At 25.7% G+C, this 27,010-nt stretch overlaps 6 protein-coding genes across 7 annotated transcripts; 3 read left to right on the top strand and 3 right to left on the bottom strand.

Moving 5' to 3' along the window:
- Window positions 1-161: 161 nt before the first annotated feature.
- LOC114128879 (uncharacterized) lies at window positions 162-3,631 on the bottom strand. The gene is made up of 6 exons (XM_027993484.2): window positions 3,375-3,631; window positions 3,186-3,270; window positions 2,962-3,086; window positions 1,574-1,612; window positions 1,444-1,497; window positions 162-1,385 (listed from the first exon to the last, which is right to left on the bottom strand). Exons 1-6 carry the CDS (start codon window positions 3,424-3,426, stop codon window positions 1,312-1,314), a joined length of 429 nt encoding a protein of 142 aa, XP_027849285.1. The 5' UTR covers window positions 3,427-3,631; the 3' UTR covers window positions 162-1,311.
- Window positions 3,632-6,801: 3,170 nt separating this feature from the next.
- On the bottom strand, window positions 6,802-14,250 carry LOC114128874 (TOM1-like protein 2). The gene is made up of 12 exons (XM_027993476.2): window positions 14,001-14,250; window positions 12,541-12,710; window positions 12,389-12,479; window positions 12,132-12,322; window positions 11,876-12,073; window positions 11,254-11,378; window positions 11,043-11,182; window positions 10,154-10,274; window positions 9,982-10,075; window positions 9,782-9,808; window positions 8,932-8,982; window positions 6,802-8,492 (listed from the first exon to the last, which is right to left on the bottom strand). The coding sequence occupies exons 1-12, from the start codon at window positions 14,059-14,061 to the stop codon at window positions 8,319-8,321; spliced, it is 1,443 nt and encodes a 480-aa protein (XP_027849277.2). The 5' UTR covers window positions 14,062-14,250; the 3' UTR covers window positions 6,802-8,318.
- Window positions 14,251-14,504: 254 nt separating this feature from the next.
- LOC114128854 (protein FAM50 homolog) lies at window positions 14,505-15,811 on the top strand. 2 transcript variants are annotated; one of them, XM_027993448.2, is made up of 2 exons: window positions 14,505-14,653; window positions 14,720-15,811. In XM_027993448.2, the coding sequence occupies exon 2, from the start codon at window positions 14,771-14,773 to the stop codon at window positions 15,809-15,811; it is 1,041 nt and encodes a 346-aa protein (XP_027849249.1). In that variant the 5' UTR covers window positions 14,505-14,653; window positions 14,720-14,770. The 2 variants fall into 2 exon arrangements, with proteins under 2 accessions (XP_027849249.1, XP_027849248.1); XM_027993447.2 differs by having other exon boundaries at window positions 14,506-14,653; window positions 14,701-15,811.
- A 160-nt stretch (window positions 15,812-15,971) lies between these two features.
- LOC114128853 (dolichyl-diphosphooligosaccharide--protein glycosyltransferase subunit 1) lies at window positions 15,972-18,492 on the top strand. The gene has a single exon (XM_027993446.2). The coding sequence runs from the start codon at window positions 15,972-15,974 to the stop codon at window positions 17,778-17,780; it is 1,809 nt and encodes a 602-aa protein (XP_027849247.1). The 3' UTR covers window positions 17,781-18,492.
- A 2,162-nt stretch (window positions 18,493-20,654) lies between these two features.
- Window positions 20,655-23,905, top strand: LOC114128872 (uncharacterized). Its single transcript, XM_027993474.2, has 10 exons — window positions 20,655-20,823; window positions 20,892-21,098; window positions 21,763-21,992; window positions 22,063-22,333; window positions 22,423-22,603; window positions 22,696-22,849; window positions 22,989-23,117; window positions 23,177-23,350; window positions 23,412-23,555; window positions 23,629-23,905. The coding sequence occupies exons 2-10, from the start codon at window positions 20,909-20,911 to the stop codon at window positions 23,890-23,892; spliced, it is 1,737 nt and encodes a 578-aa protein (XP_027849275.2). The 5' UTR covers window positions 20,655-20,823; window positions 20,892-20,908; the 3' UTR covers window positions 23,893-23,905.
- Window positions 23,894-25,290, bottom strand: LOC114128873 (TM2 domain-containing protein CG11103). Its single transcript, XM_027993475.2, has 4 exons — window positions 24,977-25,290; window positions 24,780-24,867; window positions 24,601-24,719; window positions 23,894-24,162 (listed from the first exon to the last, which is right to left on the bottom strand). Exons 1-4 carry the CDS (start codon window positions 25,159-25,161, stop codon window positions 23,949-23,951), a joined length of 606 nt encoding a protein of 201 aa, XP_027849276.1. The 5' UTR covers window positions 25,162-25,290; the 3' UTR covers window positions 23,894-23,948.
- Window positions 25,291-27,010: the final 1,720 nt, after the last annotated feature.

The raw sequence follows: 27,010 nt of genomic DNA, 5'->3' as shown, positions 1-27,010 counted from the left end.
ACATATGCGTAAAATAATATATATTATTAAATAATTATAATTTTTATGTAAGAGTCAAAATGCTCAAGAGACCCAATTAATAGGTCAGTCTGCTATCACCGATCATGTCTTATTTTCTAGGAGTCTGCTAGTCTGCTGTAACTATATAATAACAAAATATGTAATACTAAAAACAACATTATATTACTTTATATTCATTTAAATAAAGCAAACTAATTTATAACATTTTTCAGTTGTACATAAAACAATTAATGCGATTACTTATAAGATGTAATGTATCAATTTTTTATGTCTATTTAATAAATATAATAATCATTGCCAACAACAACTAAACAAAACATTCAATCATCTAACAATTTTTTTAATTATAAATATCAGTAGCTAATAACAAATTATAAAAAAAATATTTTATATTAGTATACCAATTCAAATTAAGTTTTGGTCTATAATATGAGACTTTAAATATGAGTATTTTAAAAGCTCGGCAGTCTTTGCTATTTTATGTTTATTAAAAAAAATAATTGAATTGATATATAATAATTTCCTAGGAACTAATTGTTTTTTTTTTACCAAAGCAAGTAAATGTTGATCAGACAAAATTCCTAATTTATTGCAATAACAATTCTATTTTGTATGTTCCCCCTCATTTTTAATAATTTTCAAAAAGAAATAATGGATAAATAAGGAAAAACTTGTTTTTAAATAATTATTTTACATAAATGAGACTAAAAGCCAGAAAACCAGTATTCATAATCGTTGGGAATTATTATACAATATTTTTACAGACAATAAAAAAGTAATTTCAAATTTTAACAAACAACAAAACATTGGCTTTAGGTCTCATAATATTCAAAACAATAAAGGTTAAAAATAAAATGATCGCACATCAACTATTTTTTTTTTATACAAATTTCAGTCTTGTTCAGATAACTCACAACATAAATTTGTATAATGTGACAATAATAATAATAATAATAATTATAAAAAAAATAATAATAACTATAAACAAACAACAGTTCATTATACGAGGAAACAACAATTAACTAAAATCAATACTTTTACAATAATATTTTAAAGTTGGTATTTTTATAACATTGAATACTACTACTAGATAATACTAACTAACTACTAGTTGCCATATTTTCCCTTCTGTCCCATTCAAAGTGTTTAAAGACATAGATTCATTTCTACGATTTTGTACACAACAATGACTAATTATTCGCGCATGTGTTCATGTGTCTTTGATACATTGTGAGCTATGGGCGAGTCTGGTAAAATAATTTTCTAAAAAATATTCACTATATCAAAAATTTATGGCACTGATTTAGTGATATTGTTGTATAAACGTTTGATCCAATATGTGTCTAAATCAAATGCTTGAAAACCTAAAAAAAGTTAAAATCTGATAATAATTACAATTTTAATTTTAAGTAATTTTAATACCATTTAGAACTTCTGCAGTATTTTCAGGTTTGAAGTAAATTATTTTTTGTGAACCTAATAAAATAATAAAAAATAATATTACTTTATACAAATTTAATTGAATTCAAAACAATTAGTAAAATTAACATACTTTTAGATGATTCTTCATCTTCTATAACTGAATGCCAAGCTGAAATTTATAATTCATTAGTTAAAATAGTAAATAAAGGAAAATACAAATAACATCAAGTGTAAGATAAGAATTAAATTATTAATTTGTAAATATAATATTTTAAATCTTCAATATTATTAAGGCTTTAAATGCTACACTTTTTTTTTGTTTTATTCAATATCTGGTTTCAAAAGCAACATGTTGTGTTGAGAACTGACCATTGGATCAACATAATGGTATCGATATTCAGTTTTTTTTTTTCATCAGTGTGTTAAGAACCGATGAAAATGGATAGTGTGCTTACAGCTTACTGCTTACCACTAATATAGAAAACAATGTCTTTTCAAATTATTTATTATTGAAATATACAAAATATATAATTAACCTGCTGTATATTAATTGAGTCCCAGGTATAAAAGAGAAATATAACAATTAAGTTTGAGTATTTTGAGTATACATAATATAATAGTATAATATACATTATATAAAGATACCTATAATTTGATTTTTAAAATTTAATAAATTAAATACTATATTGATAAATCTATAAATCATAAACATGAAAAACAGAACGAATCATTAATTAAGTCAGAAAATTAACAATAAACTAAAACACAAAGCATTAAATGATTTAATTCAATTGATATCTTCAAAAATGAACCACAAACATCTTAGAGAGAATGATACGTAAACATTTAATACCTACAGTTTAAAATTAATTTGGAAAAATATAAATCATGCTAGAACATAGATAATGCCCAAATTACCAAAATACTTATTAGAATTACTTGCAGCTCTTTTTTATTTTAACACTAAAATGAAATATTTATATTGATCAATAATAAACTATAATTATAATAATATTTTCATTTGCCATCAATTAAATTCTTTTAATTATGTGTGATACATTATACATTGAAAGACTTTTAAGAACTGCCCAATATAATTTATTCAACTGTTTGCTGTCCACGGAATAAATAATAATTACTACATGCATTCAATATTTTGTTGACTTTTAGACAAAACTTCAGCGTATTGGACTTCTTATCAATTAATAATTTAAGAAAGTTAAAAACTTAATTTATATTTCAATCCCACAACTGTGTTTGCTGATTTTGAAAAAGCAATTCATATACCTAATAAGTATTAAGAAATAATACACTGTATTATGAAATAAGTTTAGTTCATAAATATTTCTAGATTTATAATTTAAACACAAGAATACAATATTATTCATTGTAGTTTGGTGGATGACCTACTGAAGAATAGAAAAATTTTCATCCGGTAACAGGTTCAGCTCAAGGGCTCAATGAGCAAGAATGAGCCCAGTTATAAACATAATTTTAAAAATAGAAAATTATACTTACAGTCATTGATATAGTGTATAAGTTTTTCGTGTTGGGGACTTAAAACATCTTGGGAAGATGGAGGACACTTGTTTAAAGCCTTGTGGCGGTGGCCATTAGAATGAAATACAGGCTTTGGTTCAGGACTTAAAGACATAACCAACAATCACATGAACAATCAACACATTTATCTGGCATTATAGTTTAAAATCTAATATTTAATTAATTAAGTAATAGGTACATACGATGGTAATTCTTCTTCTTCTGTCCCATTGACTTTTTTAAAATTTTCTCGAAAAGAATCGAGTCGATCAAAACTGTGGCGGATGCCTGGAACAAAAATGTAAACAAATGTTACATTTGAGTATGTAATTCATGTGATGCGTTATAAATAGGTAACCTTCTAGATCTATTATATAATAAAATTAACGCACCTCTTCTAGTTTTCGCTGTCATGTATTTACTGGGTGTTTTTACAGCGTACATTTCGTTGTGTATGATCGAACGTGTTAAAAATAATATTGATGAAATTGAAATAAAAATAAATGTTTCAAAAAAAGGTAAAGAAATTTAAATTAAAAGAAATTATTTGAATAACGAATTAAATTAAGTGCTTTAGAGTTAGGAACATGAAGTATGAAGTGTATGAACATCCCTCTATTCTTACTTCCTAGAATAGATAGTCGGTGAGAAAATTTTAAGTATTAACTAAGAAACGACATCTGATTAAAACCTATACGATTATTATATTGATGTTAGTAACAAATTATTCCATCATGTGATTACAATTTAGAGAAGATAAGATGATACCGCCCTTTGGCCTTATTTAAAAAAGAATTAAAAAATAAAACTTAAATTTTTCTTCAAATTTATAGAAATTATTATTTTGATTGTATTCCTTTATTAATTAATAAATAATACATTAATAAATACATTAAAATTGAATACATTTTTATGAAATAAATGGATTAGAAAATAATTGTTCTCGAAATTAAAATTTTTATTTTTAGCATTAGATCAACAATTAGTGTGATTGATGATTTCCATCATTCCCGATTCACCAATATTAATTTTGATAAATTCTGTAATTTTTGGTAATTTTTTAGAAAAAATAAAATTAATTATTTTGATATGTAATAAAATATATAAAAAAAAAAATTGGTATTCAGTATCAATATACTTAAGTACTTACTAACACAATGTTCACTGAGCACTGTTATAGTATTATTATTAAATGACATACAGGATAAATATAGATCCACATAGACGTAATATTACCATGTTTGAATAAGGGTATTACATTCTTGCTTTTTAAAAAATGTATATAAAAATTTAAAGGTAGGTAATTGTGCTTTGTGCACAGTCATTATTCTGACATAACCGTCTTAAAGCTAAAATTTTATGATGAGTACTTAACCTAGTAGGTATTATCTATTTATGTAATTTATATTTATACATGTCGCATCCACATAATATAGTGAAACCATTGATTTTATCATTGATATTTAATATTTATAATCAATGATTTTATAAACTGCAGGTAGTAAAATTTATCTAGATCGTGAATTTTGACGAAAATACATTAAATGAACATCCATTTCACGAAATGGACAATACGTTATGAACTTTGTGTAATTATTATTTGTTGTTATTTATCAATAGATGATATTTTATTACCTATATTTTAATTTATTTTACATAATCCCTACATATATTATTTATTATATGAATGACAATAACTCCAATATTATCTATCTATTAGCTATAATAAAAAAGTAATTTACTTATTATTTATTTTTGCATGACGGTTGATAATGACATCGATTATTACATAGCATGTAATTTTTAAAACATGCACACCTACTTAATTGGCAAGGCGTTTTTGCTTTACACGAATATGACAAAATTCTTTGACCTCCTGAATTTTTTTTAAATCATTTCTCGCACTGAAAATTCAACATTTTTGATTTTTATCAATTCAATCAGTAGGGATAAATTATATTGTTGATTTTTTCAAATATTTACTACTAAACCATATTTTATTCCAAGTTTATGCAATCCTAGTTGTTTTTATTCCGTGATCATACGAATTAAGTCGGGCGGATCAATACGTCCTTTATCAACTTTCGGTACTCTGAATAGGTACAACACATTGATTAATTTAAAATTCGTCTGCTCCTTTTTGTTAACCTGTTAAAATTAATTTAAATTAAGATCTAAAAGAACATTTTTACTATATTCCGTTATCTACCTTGATCACTTTCTCTGTAGCTATAATTTGTCTATTATGTCCATGTTCACATTGAATTTGTATTTTTTTTACTCAAATCACAGATGATTTCATTATTTTCATCAATCCCTGAAAATAACTTCAACTTCAACTTTACAAATGCTGCTGATAATTAATATAATAAAATGTATTGCTAAATATCAAAAAAATGTATTTATTGACATATTGTGCGTTTCATTAAACGGACATCCATTTAATGAATTTTTGTCAAAATTCACGATCTGGATATCTAGTTCAAAGAGAAATGAGTGGTTTCACTTTGTGGTCTTGTGGATGACACATTATATGCATTTATAATTTTTTTTATTTGTATTTTTGACTTTTATAACGGTTAGTAATATTAGATGAAATTAAATTTTAACAATTAAACTATATTTTACATATGTGGGTGTTTGCGTCGGAGTAAAACACGTTTTGGTTAGTACTAATCCCTTTTATTCAGCTAAAATAATTGCAATGAACTTAAATACCAAGTGCTATAATTATACGTGAACATCAATAATATTATTCACAACTTAGTACACTACAGTAATGTACCTATTTTGCCTATACTAGACGCCGGGCAACACTTAATGTTTGCACGAAGTATGTAGGTATACACTATGCAAGTATTAAACCATTTAACATTATTGGGTATAATACAATATTTAATATAATTGGTATTTATACATCTGGTATAAATATAAATTTTATATTTTTACCTTATGTACACGATACAGTCAATATACCTAATTTTTATTAGTATTTAAAACAATTATTAACATAGTCTGTAAATGTATTATATATTTTATTAAATTTTTTATTATAATATAATAATAAACATAAATATAAATTGGTTATTATCAAAACTCAGTGTTAGATTTAATAGGACAATAAGCACTAATAAGTCTAGAACAAAGATACAAACTATCCTTATAAAACATACCATCTTAATCTTATGGTCGTTTTCAGAAGTGGATAGAGATTAAACAATACTGTTACATCAGTTGCCAAATTGTCCCATCATATATTATAGTGTTACTATTCACACAAAGATCATAATATGATGTATTGAAAGTTTTAATATTATATAATAAATATTTACTACTAGTTATTCATTATATATCATCCGGCATCTGCTATTAATGACTTACAAATCATGAAGTATAATACAATTAATACTAATATATAATCATTCATTATATCTAAGACTGAAGAATATGATATGTATATTAATTAAGTAATGTATACACAATATATACGCTGATATAAAATAATATTTTATATCATATTATATTTATAATGAATAAAAACTAAAATTTTAAATTTACAAGGTTATAAGGGCCTAAAAAAGAAAAAAAAGAAAAAGAATCTTTCAATAGAAGGGAGGTAATTTAATGTAACAATATAAGTACATGGCTTTAATCAAGATATTTATTAGTATTTTAAATCAATTATTAAAATGCATGGTAGTGGAAAGGATGCACTATTATCAAAAATCATAGTTAAAATTTTTCATATTGTTTAAAGTTTAATTAAATTACTATAATAAATATTACTTAGAATTCCGGACAATTATAAAAGTTTCTAAATTAAAATTTGAAAAACAATGTTTTGTAATTTTTATTTATAAATAATATTTTAATATTTAATGCAACAATGCTATTGAATTTTCTAAATAAAAATTCATGAGATATTACAATAAAAACACGGAGTATAATAATATTATAAACAAAAATAGATATTTGAATAATCAAGAGTCAAGATCAGAGATGGTGAACCTATATCACGCGTGACACATGCAAGGTCTGTTTTTATCATTCAAGCCATGAATGTAGGCATTTTTAAGTTTAAAAAGGTCATCAAATTAGTTGACACACAAGAAAAATAAAACAGAATCAACATTTTTATTTGATTTGTGGATACAGAAAGGTTCGCCATCCCTGGTCAAGATAGTTAAGTTTGAACTATCCCTGTGCACAAATTCTAATAAACCTTAAGTTCTAAAAAATTAAAACATTTAAAAAAAAGGCCCAAAGCATCTGCACACATTTTATAAAATCACGGTGGCACAGTGAACACAATAAAATAGTTACATATATAGTATATTTATTAAATTTATACCTAAATTATATTTAGTTCCAAAATAAGTTAATAATCCCCATATCAATAAAGTGTATATGGTGCAACACAATACTTAATGCACTATAGGTATAATATAATATGACTTATATATTTTAAACAAATAAAAAATTTCAATATAAAGTGCATACAAGTGGTACATGGTTAACTAGTAAATGTTTAAAAATAAAATAAAATCAACAACAAATACATTTTTTTAATAAATAACAATTGGAATTCACAGGTATATAAAGATAAAAGAGGTAAGTTTTTAATAAAGAAAATGTAAATATTTCAACAAGTAACAACATACAACCAAATCACTAAATATCTAAGAATGTTGAAATCTTTTAGCGCAACAATAATTATTGTTTATAAATCTTAAAGAAAAATTAAACATAATACAGAAACTAAACTTACTATTTTTAGTTTTACGACAATGATAATAGTTTCAAAAATTAACCTATTGGAATAATGCAATGTTAAAATAATATTGTCAAAATGATCACTTATAGTCTACAGTGAAACAATGGAATGAAATTGTATACCTGTTATTGTAGTTAATTAACAATTAACAATTTGATAAAATTTATAAAAAATAATTGTGTATTATAAAAAAGTTAATATTATTCCTAATGTTTTGATTTACACAAGGAATTTGAAACAAAAATACAATTACAACCTTCTCTTAATATTGTACTTATATAAATATTTATTCCAATTGAAATATAATAGCTGGTAAAATATGTTTAGTAGTCCACAAGGAACAGTATTATTGAAAGAATAACTATATAGTTTTTAAAATAATTAATAAATAATTATTTTGGAAGTAAAAATTGAACTGATTTGGATGATTGGCTAAAACATATTATGGTTTCTCTTAATTCAGAATAAACTCTATAATATCGATTTACGCATTAACAAATGTATGATTAATATTCAATTACTGACTAAGAAATTAAATATTTCAAAATTATATGATAACACCTTACAAAGCAAACATGGTATCACCTTGTTTTTCTTTATTACGTCTTGGTTCATTTTCATTGTTTCCTGTGGGTAGATTTTCAGCAGCTGCTGCTCTTTCTGCAAGGAATCTCTCAAATTCACTGCTTGATAAAGATTCTTCAACTTCATTTCCAGTTCTTGTAGAACTTCCAGGCTAAAAAGTTTTTTAAAAAAAGTAGCCATTTAAAGAAATACATAAACACATTGATATTTAAATGAAAAAATTATAAATTAATTGTTCTGTTAAATTGATAACCTACTGGACTAATATAAAAACATTTTGAATATACTTAAAAGACAATAGTACAGGACTGCTATACCAATAGCAAAATCAAACCATTAAAAAGGAATTATAATATATTTTTATAAAAAAAATTAAACACAAATTATACTTAAATGAATACACTCAACAGCGCTAATACTCAATTCCAGTGAATTATAATTATGAAGTACAAAGTACAAACAACTTTACAAAAAATGTTTATAATTAAAACTTTATCTAATAAAATTAGCATTTTTCTAGTTATTTGACATAACTTTATCAGTTATTAAAAAATGTAATACTAATATATATTTATATTTTATTTACTTACATTTTCACTGAGCCAAGCTGCTATTTCATCAAAATCTTGTTCACTATGCATCTGAAATATTAAATCATATTTTTATAATACAATAAATATACCTAATAGTTTTATAAAATAAATTGTTAGAAATAATTAAATAATTAATCATAACATTTTACAAATAATAAACAGTTAAAAAGAAGCTTTATTTAATTATAATGTAGTTCTTTTAAACATTTAAATAAGTATATAAATTTCAAAACAATTAATGTATTAAGTAAGAAATTATACAAATATATTCAATATTTTTTTTATAATGGATAATATATAATATATAAAAAAAACAAAGTGTATTAACTATAAATTATTTATAATAGACTGTTAATTAGTAGGTGCACACATACTCAAATTAGAAGCATAGTTTTTAGATGAGTGCTCAAAATTGATTAAAGAATATATAATTATTATGTAGGTATTATTTTTATTTTCAAAAATATAATTAATTGCACTATATTAAAATAATAAAATATTTTAGGGAATTTATTTTATTTTATAACTCTTATTTAAATATATTTATTTTTAAGATTTTGTTGCATTGGTAGTGTTTGGTGTTTGTTAAATAAAACTGAAAAATAAAATTTTTACTAAAAATTGATAAAAAAAAAATAATTAGCATGCATTTCAATTAATACTGTAAGTATTGATACAAAAACATATGATGCATAATCTTAAAATAATGAGATAAATAATTGTTTTAATTTTGCATTACATACAAATCGAGATAGTCAGACAAAATTACTGATATAATATGTCAAGCAAACAATGTTAAAAATTATTATCAGGGCATAATTTCATTTTATAAACAATATACTCTTACCCTGATGACATCTTCATGAGCACAATCCTAAGGTCAGAACCCACACAATACACACACAAGTATTACAAAACATAATAACAATTGCATTATACAAACGTGATTTAAATTATAAAGAATATATAATCTATTAATTGTACATTAAAAAATTTAAATATGAATTATATAATAATGAAACTAAGAAATTTGAGATAGATACTTACATCTTTTGTTGTCACATTTTGTGATCGAGCTTGAGTCAAAGAAGCTAAACTGTTGACTTGATCTGGCTTTAAATTGGCATCATAACTACTTCCACTAAATATTTCATAATATTACTTTAATTTCTATGTCCAGAAATAAAATATTAGAATTATATTCAAATATTATTATTACCCAACTTTGGTGTTTTCATATGATACTGATCGAGATTGAGCAAACATATCAAAGTCATCTGTGTGGATACTAGTTAGCAAATCTGCAGGTGGATTTGGTTTGGCCTTTTCATTATTAACACCTAAGATTAATTAATTAATTATTAAACATAAAAATTGAATATTTTATAATTCATAACTAGTTAATAACTTATATGTTACATACAACAAAAGACAAAAGAGCTAACATGTTGCATTATTATTTTAAGTAAAAAAAATAGTTTTATCTTTTGGAGTAATAAAACATTTTAGTATTCAATAAGTCTATCTGCCAAATTTCTTTAAAACGTTCCCTGTGTACAACGCCAATTGGTGTCAATAGTGTCACTATCTTTGTGTAATTGACGATATTTCATATACTGGTTTTAATATGTTTATATTGCAGTTAAACAAATTTAAGATAAATTACGAGTATGTTTTGTTAATTTCTTTTATAGAATTCAGCCAGTAGGGACATATTATATCAAGTGAGTAGTTTTTCAATAGTGCTAATATGTCAAATGGCGTCGATGTAAATTTTATTTTGAAGATTGGGTATTCATCAAGGTAAGTGCTACTAAAATATTATATGCAGCGAATGTGTTATATAAAGCTAAGGTTGTAAGTAAAACATATATTTTTGACAAAATGTAAGCCAATGATCGGGTCAGTTATAGCAACACTGCCTAATAGAATGTATTATAGAATCTATGCCTTTATTTGTTGATAGTGAATCATAAACAATTTTATTATGTTACTGAATATAGAAAAGTGGTAAATATATTAGTATATTAGTAATAACTAATAACAAATATTAAGATTTAACTTTTATAGATAAATTATGGTGTTGTATTAAAAATTAGTATAATTACTTAGTTTTGAAAATTGATTTGAAGTTGTAGCAATTGGCTCATCAATAAAACCTTGAAGTAAATCAGTTGTTTTAATAGAAGGACCATCTACAGAAGTAGTACTACATCTTGCTTCTCTATTCTTTTCATATCTGCTATATCTATTTCAAAAAACATAAACTTTTTATTATATGTAATGCTTTTTAAAATGTTGAGTAATGTTAAAGCTAACCGTAGAAAAAGATTGTTTAAATCATCATTGACTAATAATAGCTGTTCAGTTAGTTCACCATCTGATAATTTAGCCAGGAGTTCAACAATTCTTTCTTGCATTGCTTTACATGTGGTGTACAAATCCTAAAAATAAAATGCTTTCATAAAATATTTTTAATATTTAACAATCATATCAAAATGTAAACAGTTCTGTTCAGAAACTTCTAATTTGTATTAACTATTTTTATTTTAATAAGATTTTACTGATAAAACAATTATTTAGAATAATATATATTAAGGAGGACGGCACACCTGATTAAGTTGCTCGGTCTTATAAACATAAAGTATAGCAAAATTTAGTTAAGTACCTAGCACCAATATTATATTTGAGTAATCAAATATTATCAAACATAAAGGTAAGATAATATGTTCTATTTTTTTTATGACATTTTAACATTTAAATGAGTATTTAATGGAGCATTTTGCTCTAATACTAAAAAAAAATTAAGTTAACAACACAAAATTAAAAATACTGGATACAAATTTGTTGTTTCCAAAATAAAGACCACATGCTTACGCGACATCCTCTTAGTTCAAATATTCTTAGTAATTGTATATATGCTAAATTTTAAACTACTTACAGTTAAAAGTTGTACATCTGATTCATCTTCTTTTCCTGGTACTAATTCTGAGAGCATTTCATTTAACACGGCCATATTGCCACGAACTAACTCCAAATCAGAATTCAGTTTATAAAATTGATCTGGTTTGTTTGACCGAATATTAGTTTGATCATTTGAATGTGAACTGACTACTGGTTTAGGCTCTTCAGAATAACTCTATTAAAAAGTATAGTATAGATAATTAACATTTAATTTTCATCTGTATAAAACTTACTTTATGTGGTGTATGTATAGGGGCCATAGTATCAAGATTTGTCATAGGAAATTCAATTCCTTTTTGGCGGAGTTCTCTATATACATGGTAAACTCCTTGTAAATCAGGTTGATTTCGAAAGGCATCTGCCCAACTTTGTATAAGACTTAAAACTTTTTCTTGAACAATAGTTGGTGGATCATTTTTTGGACCTATATTAGATCACATTTGATGTGAGTAAACAATTTATAAAAACAGTATTTAATTAGTTTACTTACCAATTAGTTTAATTAAATCTTGAGAAAATTCTTTGTTACAAACTAAAATATGAAATCGTTTACCACAATTTTTCACACATGTTTCCAAAACCTATAATTAATAAAATAATTTAAATCATCATAATCTATGATTTATAACAACAGATACTTACTGTTAAGGTATACATAATAATTTTATGATTTTTGCCTGCATTTTGAAGCAATCTTTTACGAATTGCTTTAACTGCATCTTTAGGGCCTTCTTCTGTATCATTAATCATATCACATATTTCCATATTAAGTGACCAGTTTTCAGAAGCCAAGCCCCCATCAGTTGCTAATTCTATTAATAAAAAATTAATATAATATTATAATTTAAAATAATTAGTTTAATTACATTCATACGAAATTGATTAATATTTTAAAAATAATATACTTTATAGGGATTATAAAAATTATGTTATTTCTGGTTTTTAAGATCTCAAAATGAAGTATAATGTATATTTAAAGTTAAAAACAATATTAAGTTAATTAAGACTAAGTTATACTGGCATCTATTGTCTTTTTAATGGATAACATAGCAAATTTAACATTCAGCAGAATTCATTTTTCTCAATTATTTTTAATATTAGAGTGAATTGATCTATTATCAAGTTTAAAGGTAAAAAAAAAATAGTCCAAGACAATTGGTACATTTTAATTTTTTACTTTAGTTATTAACCAAGATATGGACATTTTAAAAATTGTATAAATCATGCAATAGTCAGATGGAGATAATTCATATGATTATGTCTTTTAAACTAAATCCTTATTTTAGGCATTATTCATGGAAAATTTTAGGCATAAAAAGAATTACAAATAAAAAATGATTTTGTAAAGCACTACAGTATTATAACTTTAGAGGTATAAAAGGAAAATATTATAATTCATTTGAACATTAAGTACTAAATCAAATTTCAATTTTAAGATTTTATTCCCAATAACAGCAAATTAAATCAGGATTATTACATTATTATGATAGTAATTGTCAACAGTAAAACACTAAATTGTTGATAATTCCAATTGGTTAATTGACTATAAAATGATAAATTTGATGTTTTTGCCTAGATTCATGATTAATTACATAGTTAAATGATTATGTTCATCTACTTAGATGAACCAATTGACTATTTTTAATATTAAATTTAGATATTCTATAAAAGAAAAAACATTTATACTTTTTTATATTACGATGTTGCACTTGTTATGTAACAATTTAAAAAAAAAACCAAAAACCACTAATGATTTGTTTTGTTGTTATTCTCAGTAAAATATTACATATTATAAAGGATATGATAATAAAATGGTTGATTTTTGTTTTTAGATTGCTGATCCAATAATGCAATTACAATATTGTATTAATAATAAATTATAACACACACATTTATTGTAATTAATTTTAATATACTTTTAAATATATTTGAATAATCAAAATATAATGAAATGACCTAAAAGATTATAATTAGCATTATAAGCCACTGAAAACTATACGTATACATTTAGCGTAGGTGTGACGGTGTAAATTATTTTTAATATAAAATCCTTTGTAAAGATCTATATAGTTAATGCACTGTGAATGAAAACAGAAACTCACCAATTTTTTCACCCACAGGCGTTGAAAAAGGATTCAACGACACACCAAATATCGTAGCCATTCTTTTTTTTACTACGTATACGTTTAGACAAAGTAAATAATATAAAAACAACAAAATAATATTAGGTATTATAATGCAACTAAATGGCAAATGCTAAATAAATCCAATTTATAAGTCAGAATAGTTAATAGCCAATAGGTATGATTCTATTGGTACTACGGTGTTGACTCTAGGTAGATATAGATAAACATTAACAAAATTTGTTCAACCAAAACAAAATGTTACGTAATTTAAATTGGTTCTTAAAATGTGTGTTATTTTCATTTAATATCAATGGTGAAAACAGCCTGCAGTGTTCCCAACATCAGTACTCGGCGCCTGCGAATCACCGGCGTCAACGACAATAACGTTACTCGTTTGTAACTTCCAACTTAATGACGTTCTCAGATTCGGCGTTTTGACAAATGGCATCGGCAATCTTATATTTTTCTGTTTGACGTTTGTTATTGACTGTGCACCGAGGTGCTGATCAATATACATAATTTAATGCGTGTACAATTTTTTACACCGGAATCCGAATAAATATTTGAAAAATGATTTTTGTTTAGTGTTTAGAAGTATAACAATTGGGTTCAAACTACTCGTTTTACATGTAAGTAGTAACATTTTTGTTTCAATTACTTAATTTTAAAGTTTAAGGTGGTTTTGTTGTTGTTAGTTGTCAACATTACGTGTTAAAATTGTAAACGCTTTAAAAAAAATCATCAAAATGGCACATTATAAAGGGGCTGCTAGTGAAGCTGGCCGCGCTATGCAATTGATGAAGAAACGAGAGCTTGCTCAAGCAGAAATTGAGTTGCGTAAGAAAAAAATTGAAGAAGAAATGAAACTGTCAAATATTGAAAATAAGTTTGCAAAACATTATGACTCTTTGGAAGCACAACTCAAGAGCTCAACTATTGGTTTGGTGACTCTTGATGAAATGAAAGCTAAGCAAGAGACAGTTGTCCAAGAAAGAGCTAAGAGATTAGTACAAAAAGAAAAAGAAGTTGAATTTGAAAAGCAAAGACAATTAGAGGCAAAATTAGAAGAAAAAAGAAGACAGCAACGAAAGATTAAAGCGTTGTCATTTATTGAAGATATGTCTGAAGAAAGTGAAGTAGAAGAGAATATAGAAGAGGCAGAAGAAGAACCTTCTTTTCAACCTTTACCTAAAAAAATCAAAAAAAATCCTGATGTTGATACTAGCTTTTTACCAGATCGTGATAGAGAATCAGAAGAAAATTGTTTACGAGAAACATTAAGACAAGAATGGACTGATAAACAAAAATGCTTAAAAGAAGAAGAAATTAGTATTACATTCAGTTACTGGGATGGTTCAGGCCATAGACGTACAATTGTTATGAAAAAAGGTAATACAATTTATCAATTTTTACAAAAAGCACTTGAACAATTACGTCGAGAATTTGGAGAGCTTAAAACTATAATGGCTGACCAATTAATGTATGTTAAAGAAGATCTAATATTACCTCATCATTATTCATTTTATGATTTTATTGTTGCTAAAGCAAGAGGTAAAAGTGGTCCACTATTCACTTTTGGTGTACATGATGATATTCGAATGGTTAGTGATGCTAGTTTAGAGAAAGAAGACTCACATGCAGGCAAAGTTTTGCTAAGAAATTGGTACGAAAGAAACAAGCATATTTTTCCTGCAAGTCGATGGGAACCTTTTGATCCTTTAAAGACATTTGCAAAGTATACAATTAAAGATAAGACACAGAAACACGAAGCAACACAAAAAAATTAAAAATTGAATTAAAATAAATTGTAATATAAAATATGTAAATATAAAAGTTAACCAGTTTTATCAAATAGCTTCTTTGTTTTGATGTTTCAGGTATTAATCCAAATAAAATACAAATACAAGATTTTTTCAACTAGAAAATTTGGTCTCAGGTTTGTAAAAAATGATTTTGCTCCACTTATTTTTAGTGGCAATAACTGTTTCTACTACTTTTTCAATTGAAGTGAATCCTAAAATATTTATAAATAATGCTGAATGCTTAGTAGATTTAAGCACCCAATTAGTTAAAGGAGAATGTCGTCTATCTCTGGAAAATAATGATGACAAGCCAGTAAACTCTGTTTTGTATGCATTTGAACCTTCGATCAAAAGCCATGTTTCGTTCATTTCTGCTCATCAAGTATTTGAATCCAATCGCTTGAGTTTAAATGTGAAACCAGTGATATTATCTGGGCATGAAGATAAACAGTTTTATCAAATTGATTTTAATGCATCTCGGCCATTGCGATCAAAAGGTCGAGCACCACTAGTAGTTGAATATGTTTTAATTAATGCTTTGTATCCCCATCCTGAAGAAATAACCCAAAAAGATAGACAATTGATGATGTTTTATGGAAATGCTTATTTGTATTCACCATACAAAAGTCTTAAGTCTTCTGTTAAATTTCAAACTGGAACAAGACGGATAGAAGATTACACCAATATCAATCCGGTATCATTGAGTTCCGGTGATATAATTTATGGACCTTTTGGTTCATTAGAACCATTTGCATACACTCAAATCAGCTTACATTATGATAATAACACGCCATTTTTAAAAGTGACAAAATTAACTAGAACTATTGAATTATCTCATTGGGGAAATGTTGCTGTTACTGAAGTCATTGACCTTGTCCATCATGGTGCTAAATTAAAAGGTTCTTTTTCTCGTTATGATTACCAACGTGAAACTAATAGTGGAATATCGAGTGTAAAATCATTCAAAATGTACCTTCCAGCTTCAGCAACTAGTGTTTATTATAGAGATGTCATTGGTAACATATCTACATCAAATCAAAGAACGCTTTTAGACTCTGTTGAGTTAGATATTCGTCCAAGATTCCCTTTATTTGGTGGCTGGAAAACTCATTATACAATTGGTTATAATGTACCAGCTTACGAATATCTGTACAACAGTGGTGAAGATTATTTTTTAAAAATGCGTCTAGTTGATCATTTATATGACAATATGATAATTGAAGATGTAACAGTACGCATTATTCTTCCTGAAGGATCAGTCGATTTAGATTTAAAAACAACCCACCCAATTATACGTTTACCAGACAGCTTGCACTATACATACTTGGATACCATAGGTAGGCCAACTATACAATTGCAAATGTCAAATGTTGTAGAGAGTCATATTAGTGATTTTGAATTAAAATATAAATTCCCAAAAGTCTTTATGTTCCATGAACCATTGATAGTAATTATTGCCATTTATATTTTGTTTTTGACTGTAATTATTTGGGTTCGTTTGGACTTTTCAATTGCCAAGGATGGACAAAGTGAAACACGCCAACGCATATCTGGAATAATAAGTGCAATTATACATCATTTTGAAAGAAGAGCTTCCGTTTATAATTCTTGGGATGAGACTTTGAATAAATTGAAACATTCCAAAGACGTTAGTGCATATAACACTGCATCAAAACAAATTCAAGCTGATTATAAAAATGAATCAACTAGCATCAATGAATTGGCTACTAAGTTAAAAACCGAATCATCAGAATTATCAGATAAATTAAATGAAGTTCAAAAGGCAGAAAAAAATTTAAAAGAACTTTTTGGACAAACTCAATCTTTATACATTGATAAACTTATAACAGGTAAAGTTGGAAGAAATCAGTTTGTTGATTTGGATAGCGGTCTCAAACGAAAAAAAGATGAATGCCTAGAAAAAATCAATCAATTATTAAAATCATTAAATTAATAAAGTCCTGTTAATGCATATTTCAACTCATTGTCAAGTCATAAAATAATATTATCTTTTCATAACTTTCTAAAAACCAAGTTTATGTAATTATAATTTACTGTCAAAAATGCATATTATATTTCTTGCTGCACTTTTGTTAATAATATTTAATTGGTTTTAAAATTATATCTACTTAAGTTTTTAATACAAAATGAACACATTTTATTTATCTACATTAAAATAAATTTGAATTATAAAATGTATGCAGTAATGATGTAATATATATTTATTATTTATGTACAAATGTAATTTTGGAATTTACATTTTCATTACTTTTATTTATAGCTGGGTTACAATTATTTGGAATTTATAACTAAATTTGTTTGCATTTAGGTATATAATTTTATTAAATAAATAGTGTTTGTTTAATAATATAATATTCAATATTTATGTAATTAAAAAGTAATAAGTTATAAGTATATTTTTCTGTTGACTGATTATTTGCTTATATTCTGTTAAACCATTCTATAATCATAAATGAAATAATAAAATAAGTTTTGTATTAGTAAATAAAAGTATATCAATACATTAAGTGTGTAAACATTTCCATAAATATTAAACAAAAAATAGGATTATTCAACTTGTAGTTCTTTTAGTTGTCATTAAAATTATAAGTGTTTTTAAACCACTATTATTATTATTATTATTATATATAATTTTTTTCCATTTATTACTGTCTTTTTTTTCTTTTTTATGGTCCTTTAAATAAATACCAACTCATCCTAAGTTGAAGATTGGAGCTACAAAAAATATATATATATTGTTAAATCAGTATATTTATCTCAACATTTATTATAATCTATTTAAATGAATAAATATACATGTTATACTTGTTATATTATGTAAAGTACTAAAGTAATATATTAACATAACACTTATAGGCAGAAGTCTTGTAAAATTATTGGTAAATGATGGAGGAGGGAACTGATAAGTTAATTTTCCTTAACAGTTAACACGTTAAAAACATTGTATTGGTTCACTTGAAGGCACATTAATCATTATTACAATTTACAATTTTAATGATTTATTTATACATAACGGGAAGGGCCCAATTCATTATAAAATATTGTATTAACCCTTTCACTACCACATTCAATTTTAACTACAAAAAAAAAATGTTCATGAACATTATAAATACACTTATTAGATAACGAGTATCAATGAAGATAGGATAATTTGATAAGAAGTTAAAAGTTATAACTAGTAAGAGGTTGTAACTTGCAAAGTACATAGGTAGTCAGTACAATAAAATTTCATATTTATAAATATCCTTTTGGCTTTTTATATAATAAACGTTACTGTAAATAAATTGTAAATTATATAAAATATTCAAATAATATAATACTGATTGTGAACGATACTAGTTGCTCGACGACAGACACCATATATAAATAAAAAAATTTATAATAAAAAATATCATTAAATATTATTAGGGATGTGCCAGCTCTTAAAAAATGATCGGTTCCGGTTCCAAAATATACCCCTTCAATTCTCGATACCAACCGGTTCTTCTTTAAAATAATCTTAAGATTAAGAATTCATATTTTATGATTTCTGATTTATACTCCGAGTAATCAACGTTTGAAAATGCCGCAATTTCAAAATATTCAAACAAAATTTTTAGTTGTTAGGGGGGTGAAATTGGGGAAAATAAACTGACCGATCTCAAATAGACACAATAACAAATTCAAATTAGTTTAAAACAGTATTATCGCATTACTACATCGATCAGTATGATGGAATAAAAATTGGATGTTTTGGCTAAAATAACTATCCGCCACCGATCCCCTTAACTAGTATACTGTATAATACAATAATTTATAATAATATATAAATAATATAATAATATAATATAAATATCTATGATCGGAACCGACAAAAATTAGTACAAGAACTGAGGACCGGAACCGGCACATCCCTTATTATTATAAATGTATTTATGCGTGTAAAAAAAAAAAAGCATTCAGCATTGATAATAAATAATTTTAACTGTGAAAGTGTGAAGATAAGAAAAAACTAAGAAAGATATTTCTAAAGATAAATATAAAATAATATCGAGTTAATTATTGAACTATTTGAAATTTGAATTGACAACCCGTGGGTATTTCAATACCCACTAAGTTTATGATTAGCACCCACATAATCTAGTGGTCAGATTCTTCCAATTTATATTCAATCTTGCTATCAGGACACTGCCATATTACTACAATTTATTTAAACATCGAGTTATTTCTTAGTTAAGTGACACATAGGTACGTTACATCAAAAGACGTATAGTCAGAAAAAAAGAAAAGCACAAGAAACTTGAAATTTTTTTTTTTTAATTTAAGTTATATATTATTGCAACTTAATAGTATCACAGTTTTTAGCATTACCCAAAGACCTAAGATTAAATAATTAATAAATAAATAATTTAACTAATGCAGTAGCCAGTAACGCACATACTTAGTAAGTTATAGTCATAACTCATTAGTCATTAGTAAAAGTTAATCAAATAAAAATATTATATAATAATCAGAATAAACAAATAGACATTTATTTAACCTTAACAGACAAAATAATTAAAACAATTGATTAATAATAGTAAAAATGTATAATATTTTATTAGTGATTATTGATCCAGTAATCACTTTACGTTTACACAATATCTACCGATCGATCAACGACTCTATAATTGGCACAATACCTACATAATAATAATATGTCAAAATATGTTCAGTGTTTAGTTACTAAATTGCTCCTTATAAATTTAGTAAATGCAACTTAATATAATTAGTAACTGGTATCAAAGAACAAACTGGTATTAACCAATCTCTTATCAATGGTATAGAAGCACATTATGCAGCCATCCAGGAATTATCAACTTTGTCATGCTTCAAAACGAACGACACAAACTCACAGTTTTGAAGTTTTCAGTTAATACATTTATTATTTTACTACATAGTACATCATACTTCTCATTTTCTCAACGTTTAATGCTTGAATTTTTTAGAATATAGAGGTACATGTGAAGATATTAACCTCCAATTCTCAGATCATATTTTATTTTATTTTTAATGTAATTTTTAGTCTTACTTACATCAATTATGGATTCACAATCTTCTGGAGGAGCTTTTAAACGTAAACCAAAACGTATGTCAACTTACCAACGAGCCATGAAATTCTCCAAACGTGGAAAGTTTGGTCACGGTTTCCAAATTCAAGATGAAGACTTTCAATATTTCCTAAATATTCTCAAAGTATCAAAAGAAACTTTTGAAAGCAGCGATGATAAATGTAAGTATTATTTAAAATATCCAGTTGTTCAGGTGAATGGGGTTTCAAGTGTTTTAACATTCAGTCGCATAACTAGGACTACTCTGTGGGGGGTGATATAGTTATTTTTCATTTGTAAAAAAAAAAAAACATAGGTATCTCACAAATTATAATTCGTTATATTATAAAATAAAATGTCTATGTAATATATCACATACATCATCTCCCGTAGTTACGTCACTATTAACATTTGTCAGTACAATTTTGGTAAATATTCTCTGTGCTTATTTAATCAAAAATTAACAATATTGTTGTAGCTGAGTGGTTTCTACTGTCTCTGTTAGTCTGAGAACCAGCTTTTCTAGCAGAGAGTACTTATCTTTACTATAATTAACTTAAATGATCATATATTATCAACGGATATCTTCCCACACTTTATTATATTACATTTGTTAATAGCATGTTGTTACAAATTTTGTGCAAAACCACATTATTCCATTATCTAAAGATTATATAGGTACTCACGCTTACCTATTTTAAAGATATTTTATAGACTTACAGTCCCATTCATATAATTATTAATATGTTTATTTACTACATTTTTTATGTATATATTTATATATAAGTTACTACAGCTTGCTTCAGTTGAAATATTATATTAAATATATAAAAAAAAAATTTACAGGTATTTTTGTAGATAATGTGTTCAAACAATTGAATGGAAATGAAGTGAATTATTGTAGTAATCAAGTAGTATCTCGTGTAGTAGATGACTTATTACCTTCGGCTAGTGATCAGACTGTGTTAAATTTGATTAAACACTTTGAAATTGATCTGCGGCCTATATGCTGTGATCAGTTTGCTAGCCATGTGCTCCAACAACTATTACATGTTGCAATTTATAGAGCATATAAGGTATTTATATTTTTATAGCAATTAGTTTAGTAACTAATTATTAAAATATTTTTGTTATTCTTTATAAAAGGTCACCAATGACATAAATGAGACTACTAAAGAAAATTATTTCAATTTTATTAATAAACTGTGCAAATTTATAATTAACAATTTGGAAGAGTTTATATGGGATACATATGCTAATCATATAGTACGCAGTTGTATTGCTTGTTTATGTGGTCAACCATATTTATGTTCAAAAACTCCTCAGCAGAAAGGCGAAAGTATAGATATAAATAAAGATCATAAAGATTTATTAAAAAAATATTCCGACTGTATATTAAATATTCAACAATTCTCAGGTAAAAAATAAAAAATTATAACACTTCCAACTTATAACTGACTAACTTTTCTTTTCATTAAAATTATTTTCCGAATTATTATTTTTTAGAAATGCCTACAAATGATATTACTTCTGGATTATTACAAGTATTACTTAAATCAATTGCACCTATATCTAAAAAAAGATATAAAGCTTTAGTTGAAAAAATAATGAGCGAATGTTTTCCGAGTGATGAAAGTAGCTCCTTTGATAATGTTTCTTGGGCTCTTGAAAACAATTCATTTTCCAGGTACTTCTTAATTTTTATTTTTAAGCTTGTTAACAATTACTAGTTAGTAGCTGGTAGATAAAATTATGCATAATTTAAAATGTTTGTTTCAGACTTCTTGATGTTATAATTTCTGAATCACCAGATAAATTGAATAAATCATTATATGAAAAATATTTCCATAATAAACTTGCAAATTTATCAATTCATCACAATGGGAATTTCACTTTACAAAAAATTTTATCAACTACTGTAGATGCCACTAAAGTAATAACATAGTTAATGAAACAATTTAGGGGATCGAGTATTAACTACTCCTTCACATTATAAACATTAACCATTTATTAATTCTTATAACTTGTTTGCTTGGATAAAAATTTATTATAGTTATAATTTATATTTTTAGTTTGAAACAATGTTTGATGAAATAAAAGGAAAAATGTCAGAAATTATCAGCCTTGGTTATACTGGAGTGTTATTAGAATTATCTAATGCTTGTTTACGTTTAAAGTGTAAACAAGCTTTATTTTTTAAAGTAAATATAATAGTAAATAAATAAAACACTAGTTTTTATACATGGTTAATTTTCAATAGACATTATGTGAGTCATTAAAATGTAAAGAAGAAACTGAAGATGGCATTACTGTTTTAATACTTCTTGGGTTAAAAGTTGCCGACAATTTTGATAATTCATGTAAAGAACCAGCAATTAATATCCATGGATCTATGATAGTACAAAATATATTAAAATTTAATAAACCAATCAAAGTAAGATATTGTAGGGTTTGTATGCTTGAAAATAATTTATTATAATTGATTTATTTTGCAGATGGTAAATAATTTAAATAATTTAGATACTGAACGACTTGTTTATTTGCTTTGCAATGTAAAAGGCAGTTATATTGGAAATGCATATTTTGAAAGTGCATTTATTGGGGAAAGAAGTCGCGAAAAATTGATATGGAAATTAAAAGTAAATTAATAATTTGTTATTCAAAAATTCATAATATTAAGTACTTTTTAAAAAAAAAATTATTTGTTATTAGGATTATTATGTAACATTGGCAAAATCAAAAAGTGGTTCACGGGCTTTTGATTGTGTTTGGAAAGTGGCTGACTCAAAACAGCGAATTATGATAATGAATGAGTTTTTAAAACATGAATCTGATCTAATTAGCACACAATTTGGTTCTATTATTGCATCAAAATTAAATTTGGGTATGTTCAGACATAAAAAAGATGAATGGATAAAAGCTGATCAAGATAAACTACAGACTGTAAAAGTTTTTGAAATCAATAAATATTGTTGAATTTTTTATACAATTAGTAGTTTTATTTTACGAAAGTTACAAAAATAGTTTTTCAATTAAACATAAATATTCCAATTACTGCCATCTTCAGGCAAAAGTTGATTAGTGACTAACAAAATGACATCTAGTATCCACCAGACTCCACCACCTCCAAGTGTCAATAATTTTCCAACAGCTGTTCCAGTTTGTCCTAGACAAAACCGGTCCATACCAAGAAATCCAAGTAAAATTGAATATAGTAGAGTAGTTAGGAAATAATAGCCACCATATCTGTAATAATAATATTAATAATTAGTTGTTGTTTAACACATCATTTATCAAGAGGATAACATATTTTTAAAAGATGTCTCCATCCATCAAAAGCATAGCATATCAAATTTTACAATCAGAATAATACATTAAATTATTTTTAATAATGGAATGAACTTTACCAAAATATAGGTTTTTTTAATATTTTAGTTTTTAATTTGTGATGTTTTACATACTAATGTTTTGCTTGAAAATTAAAATATCAGGAAAAAACCAAATCTTAATTACAGATTATGCTCTTACCTTAAACTTTGATTATAGGTAAATTCACTCCAATATTAAAACTAATAATCAACTATGATAAATTAAAATTTGCAGTGTCGTAATTTTTAGGATAGACATGACATGTGCATAGGTAGTATTCTTTTAATAGTAAATTAAATAAAAATTCATTTGTACTTCACACAAGGAAATCCTTTCTTGTTGAATTTTCTATTACCGTGGCATTCTATACCAGGTAAAACCATGCATTGAACTGTTGTCTTTTCAACGTCTTCATATCTATAACTACCGCCATACTAAAATATAAAGTTATGATACATTATGTCTATATTTTTATGGTCCTAACTATGTTATACTTTTGAGCAGCCGCCTGTCATGGTATCATCTCTTGTCTTGTTTCCTTTTAAGTCAATTAGGTCTTCACATTCGATGAACTCCATTGGCCTAAATATTATTATTAAAACTATAGTAAATATTATGTTTTATTTAATTTGACATGTTGTAAGGCATAAGTTATAATTAAATATCAATGAGTATGCACAAAATTATTTACAAGAAAGAGCACATAACCAGCGGCCCAGATGGAACATAATTCAGTTCTGGATCGTTTTCCAACAATGAATCGTTTTTAAATCCTCCGCTGTCGCTTCTCGACATATTTGCATTCATTGCAGCATGACAACATAAAAGACTTGACACTAAATATATTAATATTGACCAACTATACTTGTCAGCCATTGTTAGTGATCATGACGAATATTAATACAACGTAAAATTTAAAGATTCTCACGTTTTCCTACCCAACAATATTTCCCAAATTATTATTATTTATTTAATGTAATCATTGTAATAAATTGACATTTGTTTTTTTATATGTTCATCTGATAACATTATCATATTATTAGTTCTTTATCAATAGTCGGTATTTACAGTGGTCATGGACTAGGTTACCATTGTGTACGTTCAGGTAACCCCGGTACAAAACAAAATTTATTAAGAAAATGGGAACTATTTTTTTTTTTTTCATATATATTTAACTCAACAAACATGAAATTGAATTATTGAAATAAGTCATAACCAGGCCCGGATAGACCCGGCGAGTTACCGAGTAAAACTCGGTGGGCCGCTTAAAATTTAGACCGACTTAGTAATATATAATCAAAAATATTTGAATACCCTAAACTCTGTTACTCTTAACAGCTCAAAAATGTATATAAATATGAATTAATGACTTTATATTATTGAAAAATGGGCCGCTAACATTTTTAGGGCTGGTTAAAATTCTAAAACTCGGTGGGCCGATACCTTCTCTATCCGGAGCTGGTCATAACTCACGTCTCATAGCGATTAACGAGTCGTACTTTATATAGAAGTCACCTAAGTACCCAGAGTAGCCTCCCAGCTCTCTAGTTTTGAAGTAAAAAAAAAAGAACAATTTTTTTACACATAATTTTTATGGAAATTGGAAATTTAATGTATATAAAAAAATAGAATAGTTTTAAACAAAATTTCGGTCAGAGAGAATTGCGTCTGCAGGTTTGCACAAAACATTTTGGTTATTATAAAAATGACTGCCTGGCAGCATCGATGTTTCAGTTGTTCGAGCAGTTCTAAACGGGGATTTTTTTCCTATGAATGTTGCTAGGGGCTTTTTTTTAGATTCCCTGACACTGCTATCAAATCTTATTCACGTTACTTTACAACTCATATTTAACTAAGCAAATATTCTAACAAAAAACCCAATTAAACTGATGATCTTTAACCCACCTACCCACCCACCTAAAAGAAAATGGTGTCACGACATACACTCATCTAGCACAACTCTGTAGTTTCAATTCAGAAGTATTCTCAGTAAACAACTCCATCTATATCAAGTCTCCTGTGGTCTGTACACAGTACACACCTAACATGTGTACGTCATTATAATTGTCAGTCTACACTATTTTTCCAAAAACTCGCACTCGACAACTCACAGTAAAATATTTTAAACAGAATGTAATATATTATTATATTCAATGAAGGTCAAGTTAGATTAGATTAAATAATCAGAGTAGATACCTATACCTATTCAATTTTATCGGTAAAAATATAATTAAGTCCACGACCTCTTTATTTGGAAGTAATATTGCCCGATAGAGTTTATAATTTATATTTCTTATATTAATCAAATTCTTAAAAAATTCTTATTGTATTATTTTTCGACTATCAAAATTTTACAAAATTTGTTATCGTTACAAAAAATTTACATTTTTATTTTGATGTGATCTCAGGATAAAAAAAAATTGTATGTAAGATTCCTCATAAATTGTGTTTATAATAAATTTAAAATAGTTTAATATTAATTAATTGTATTAAAATGATTAAATTAAATAATATTAAAAGTACCTACCTGCTACCTATTTTTATTTTATAGTATCAATAATAACCATACCTACCTATTTGTCCTTAAATTATAATTTTTTATATGCAATGCAATTTTAAAATTTTAGACTAATTTAAGCAATTTCTAGGCAAATTAAATTTTCAATATTTTTTGATTCTGTCTACAAATGTTGACAAAAAAACATTTTTATCAGACAAAAAATTA

Source organism: Aphis gossypii, chromosome 3, assembly GCF_020184175.1.
Source record: "Aphis gossypii isolate Hap1 chromosome 3, ASM2018417v2, whole genome shotgun sequence".
Taxonomy (NCBI): domain Eukaryota; kingdom Metazoa; phylum Arthropoda; class Insecta; order Hemiptera; family Aphididae; genus Aphis; species Aphis gossypii.
The sequence above is the reverse complement of the archived record's forward strand: the minus strand, read 5'-3'. Positions and strand labels throughout refer to the sequence as shown.

Excerpts from the sequence above, each read along its gene's own strand:
- LOC114128879 (XM_027993484.2), bottom strand. The coding sequence starts at position 3,426 with ATGTACGCTGTAAAAACACCCAGTAAATACATGACAGCGAAAACTAGA. Across the intron at positions 3,271-3,374 it reads GACAGCGAAAACTAGAAGAG|GCATCCGCCACAGTTTTGAT; the intron begins GTGCGTTAATTT and ends TTTTTGTTCCAG. Across the intron at positions 1,613-2,961 it reads TATACACTATATCAATGACT|CTTGGCATTCAGTTATAGAA; the intron begins GTAAGTATAATT and ends TATAAATTTCAG.
- LOC114128874 (XM_027993476.2), bottom strand. The coding sequence starts at position 14,061 with ATGGCTACGATATTTGGTGTGTCGTTGAATCCTTTTTCAACGCCTGTG. Across the intron at positions 12,711-14,000 it reads GCCTGTGGGTGAAAAAATTG|AATTAGCAACTGATGGGGGC; the intron begins GTGAGTTTCTGT and ends TTTTATTAATAG. Across the intron at positions 9,809-9,981 it reads AAAATGTGACAACAAAAGAT|GATTGTGCTCATGAAGATGT; the intron begins GTAAGTATCTAT and ends TTCTGACCTTAG.
- LOC114128854 (XM_027993448.2), top strand. The coding sequence starts at position 14,771 with ATGGCACATTATAAAGGGGCTGCTAGTGAAGCTGGCCGCGCTATGCAA.
- LOC114128853 (XM_027993446.2), top strand. The coding sequence starts at position 15,972 with ATGATTTTGCTCCACTTATTTTTAGTGGCAATAACTGTTTCTACTACT.
- LOC114128872 (XM_027993474.2), top strand. The coding sequence starts at position 20,909 with ATGGATTCACAATCTTCTGGAGGAGCTTTTAAACGTAAACCAAAACGT. Across the intron at positions 21,993-22,062 it reads CAATTTATAGAGCATATAAG|GTCACCAATGACATAAATGA; the intron begins GTATTTATATTT and ends TCTTTATAAAAG. Across the intron at positions 22,334-22,422 it reads AAATATTCAACAATTCTCAG|AAATGCCTACAAATGATATT; the intron begins GTAAAAAATAAA and ends ATTATTTTTTAG.
- LOC114128873 (XM_027993475.2), bottom strand. The coding sequence starts at position 25,161 with ATGGCTGACAAGTATAGTTGGTCAATATTAATATATTTAGTGTCAAGT. Across the intron at positions 24,720-24,779 it reads TGACAGGCGGCTGCTCAAAA|TATGGCGGTAGTTATAGATA; the intron begins GTATAACATAGT and ends TTTATATTTTAG. Across the intron at positions 24,163-24,600 it reads AAAGGATTTCCTTGTGTGAA|ATATGGTGGCTATTATTTCC; the intron begins GTACAAATGAAT and ends TTATTATTACAG.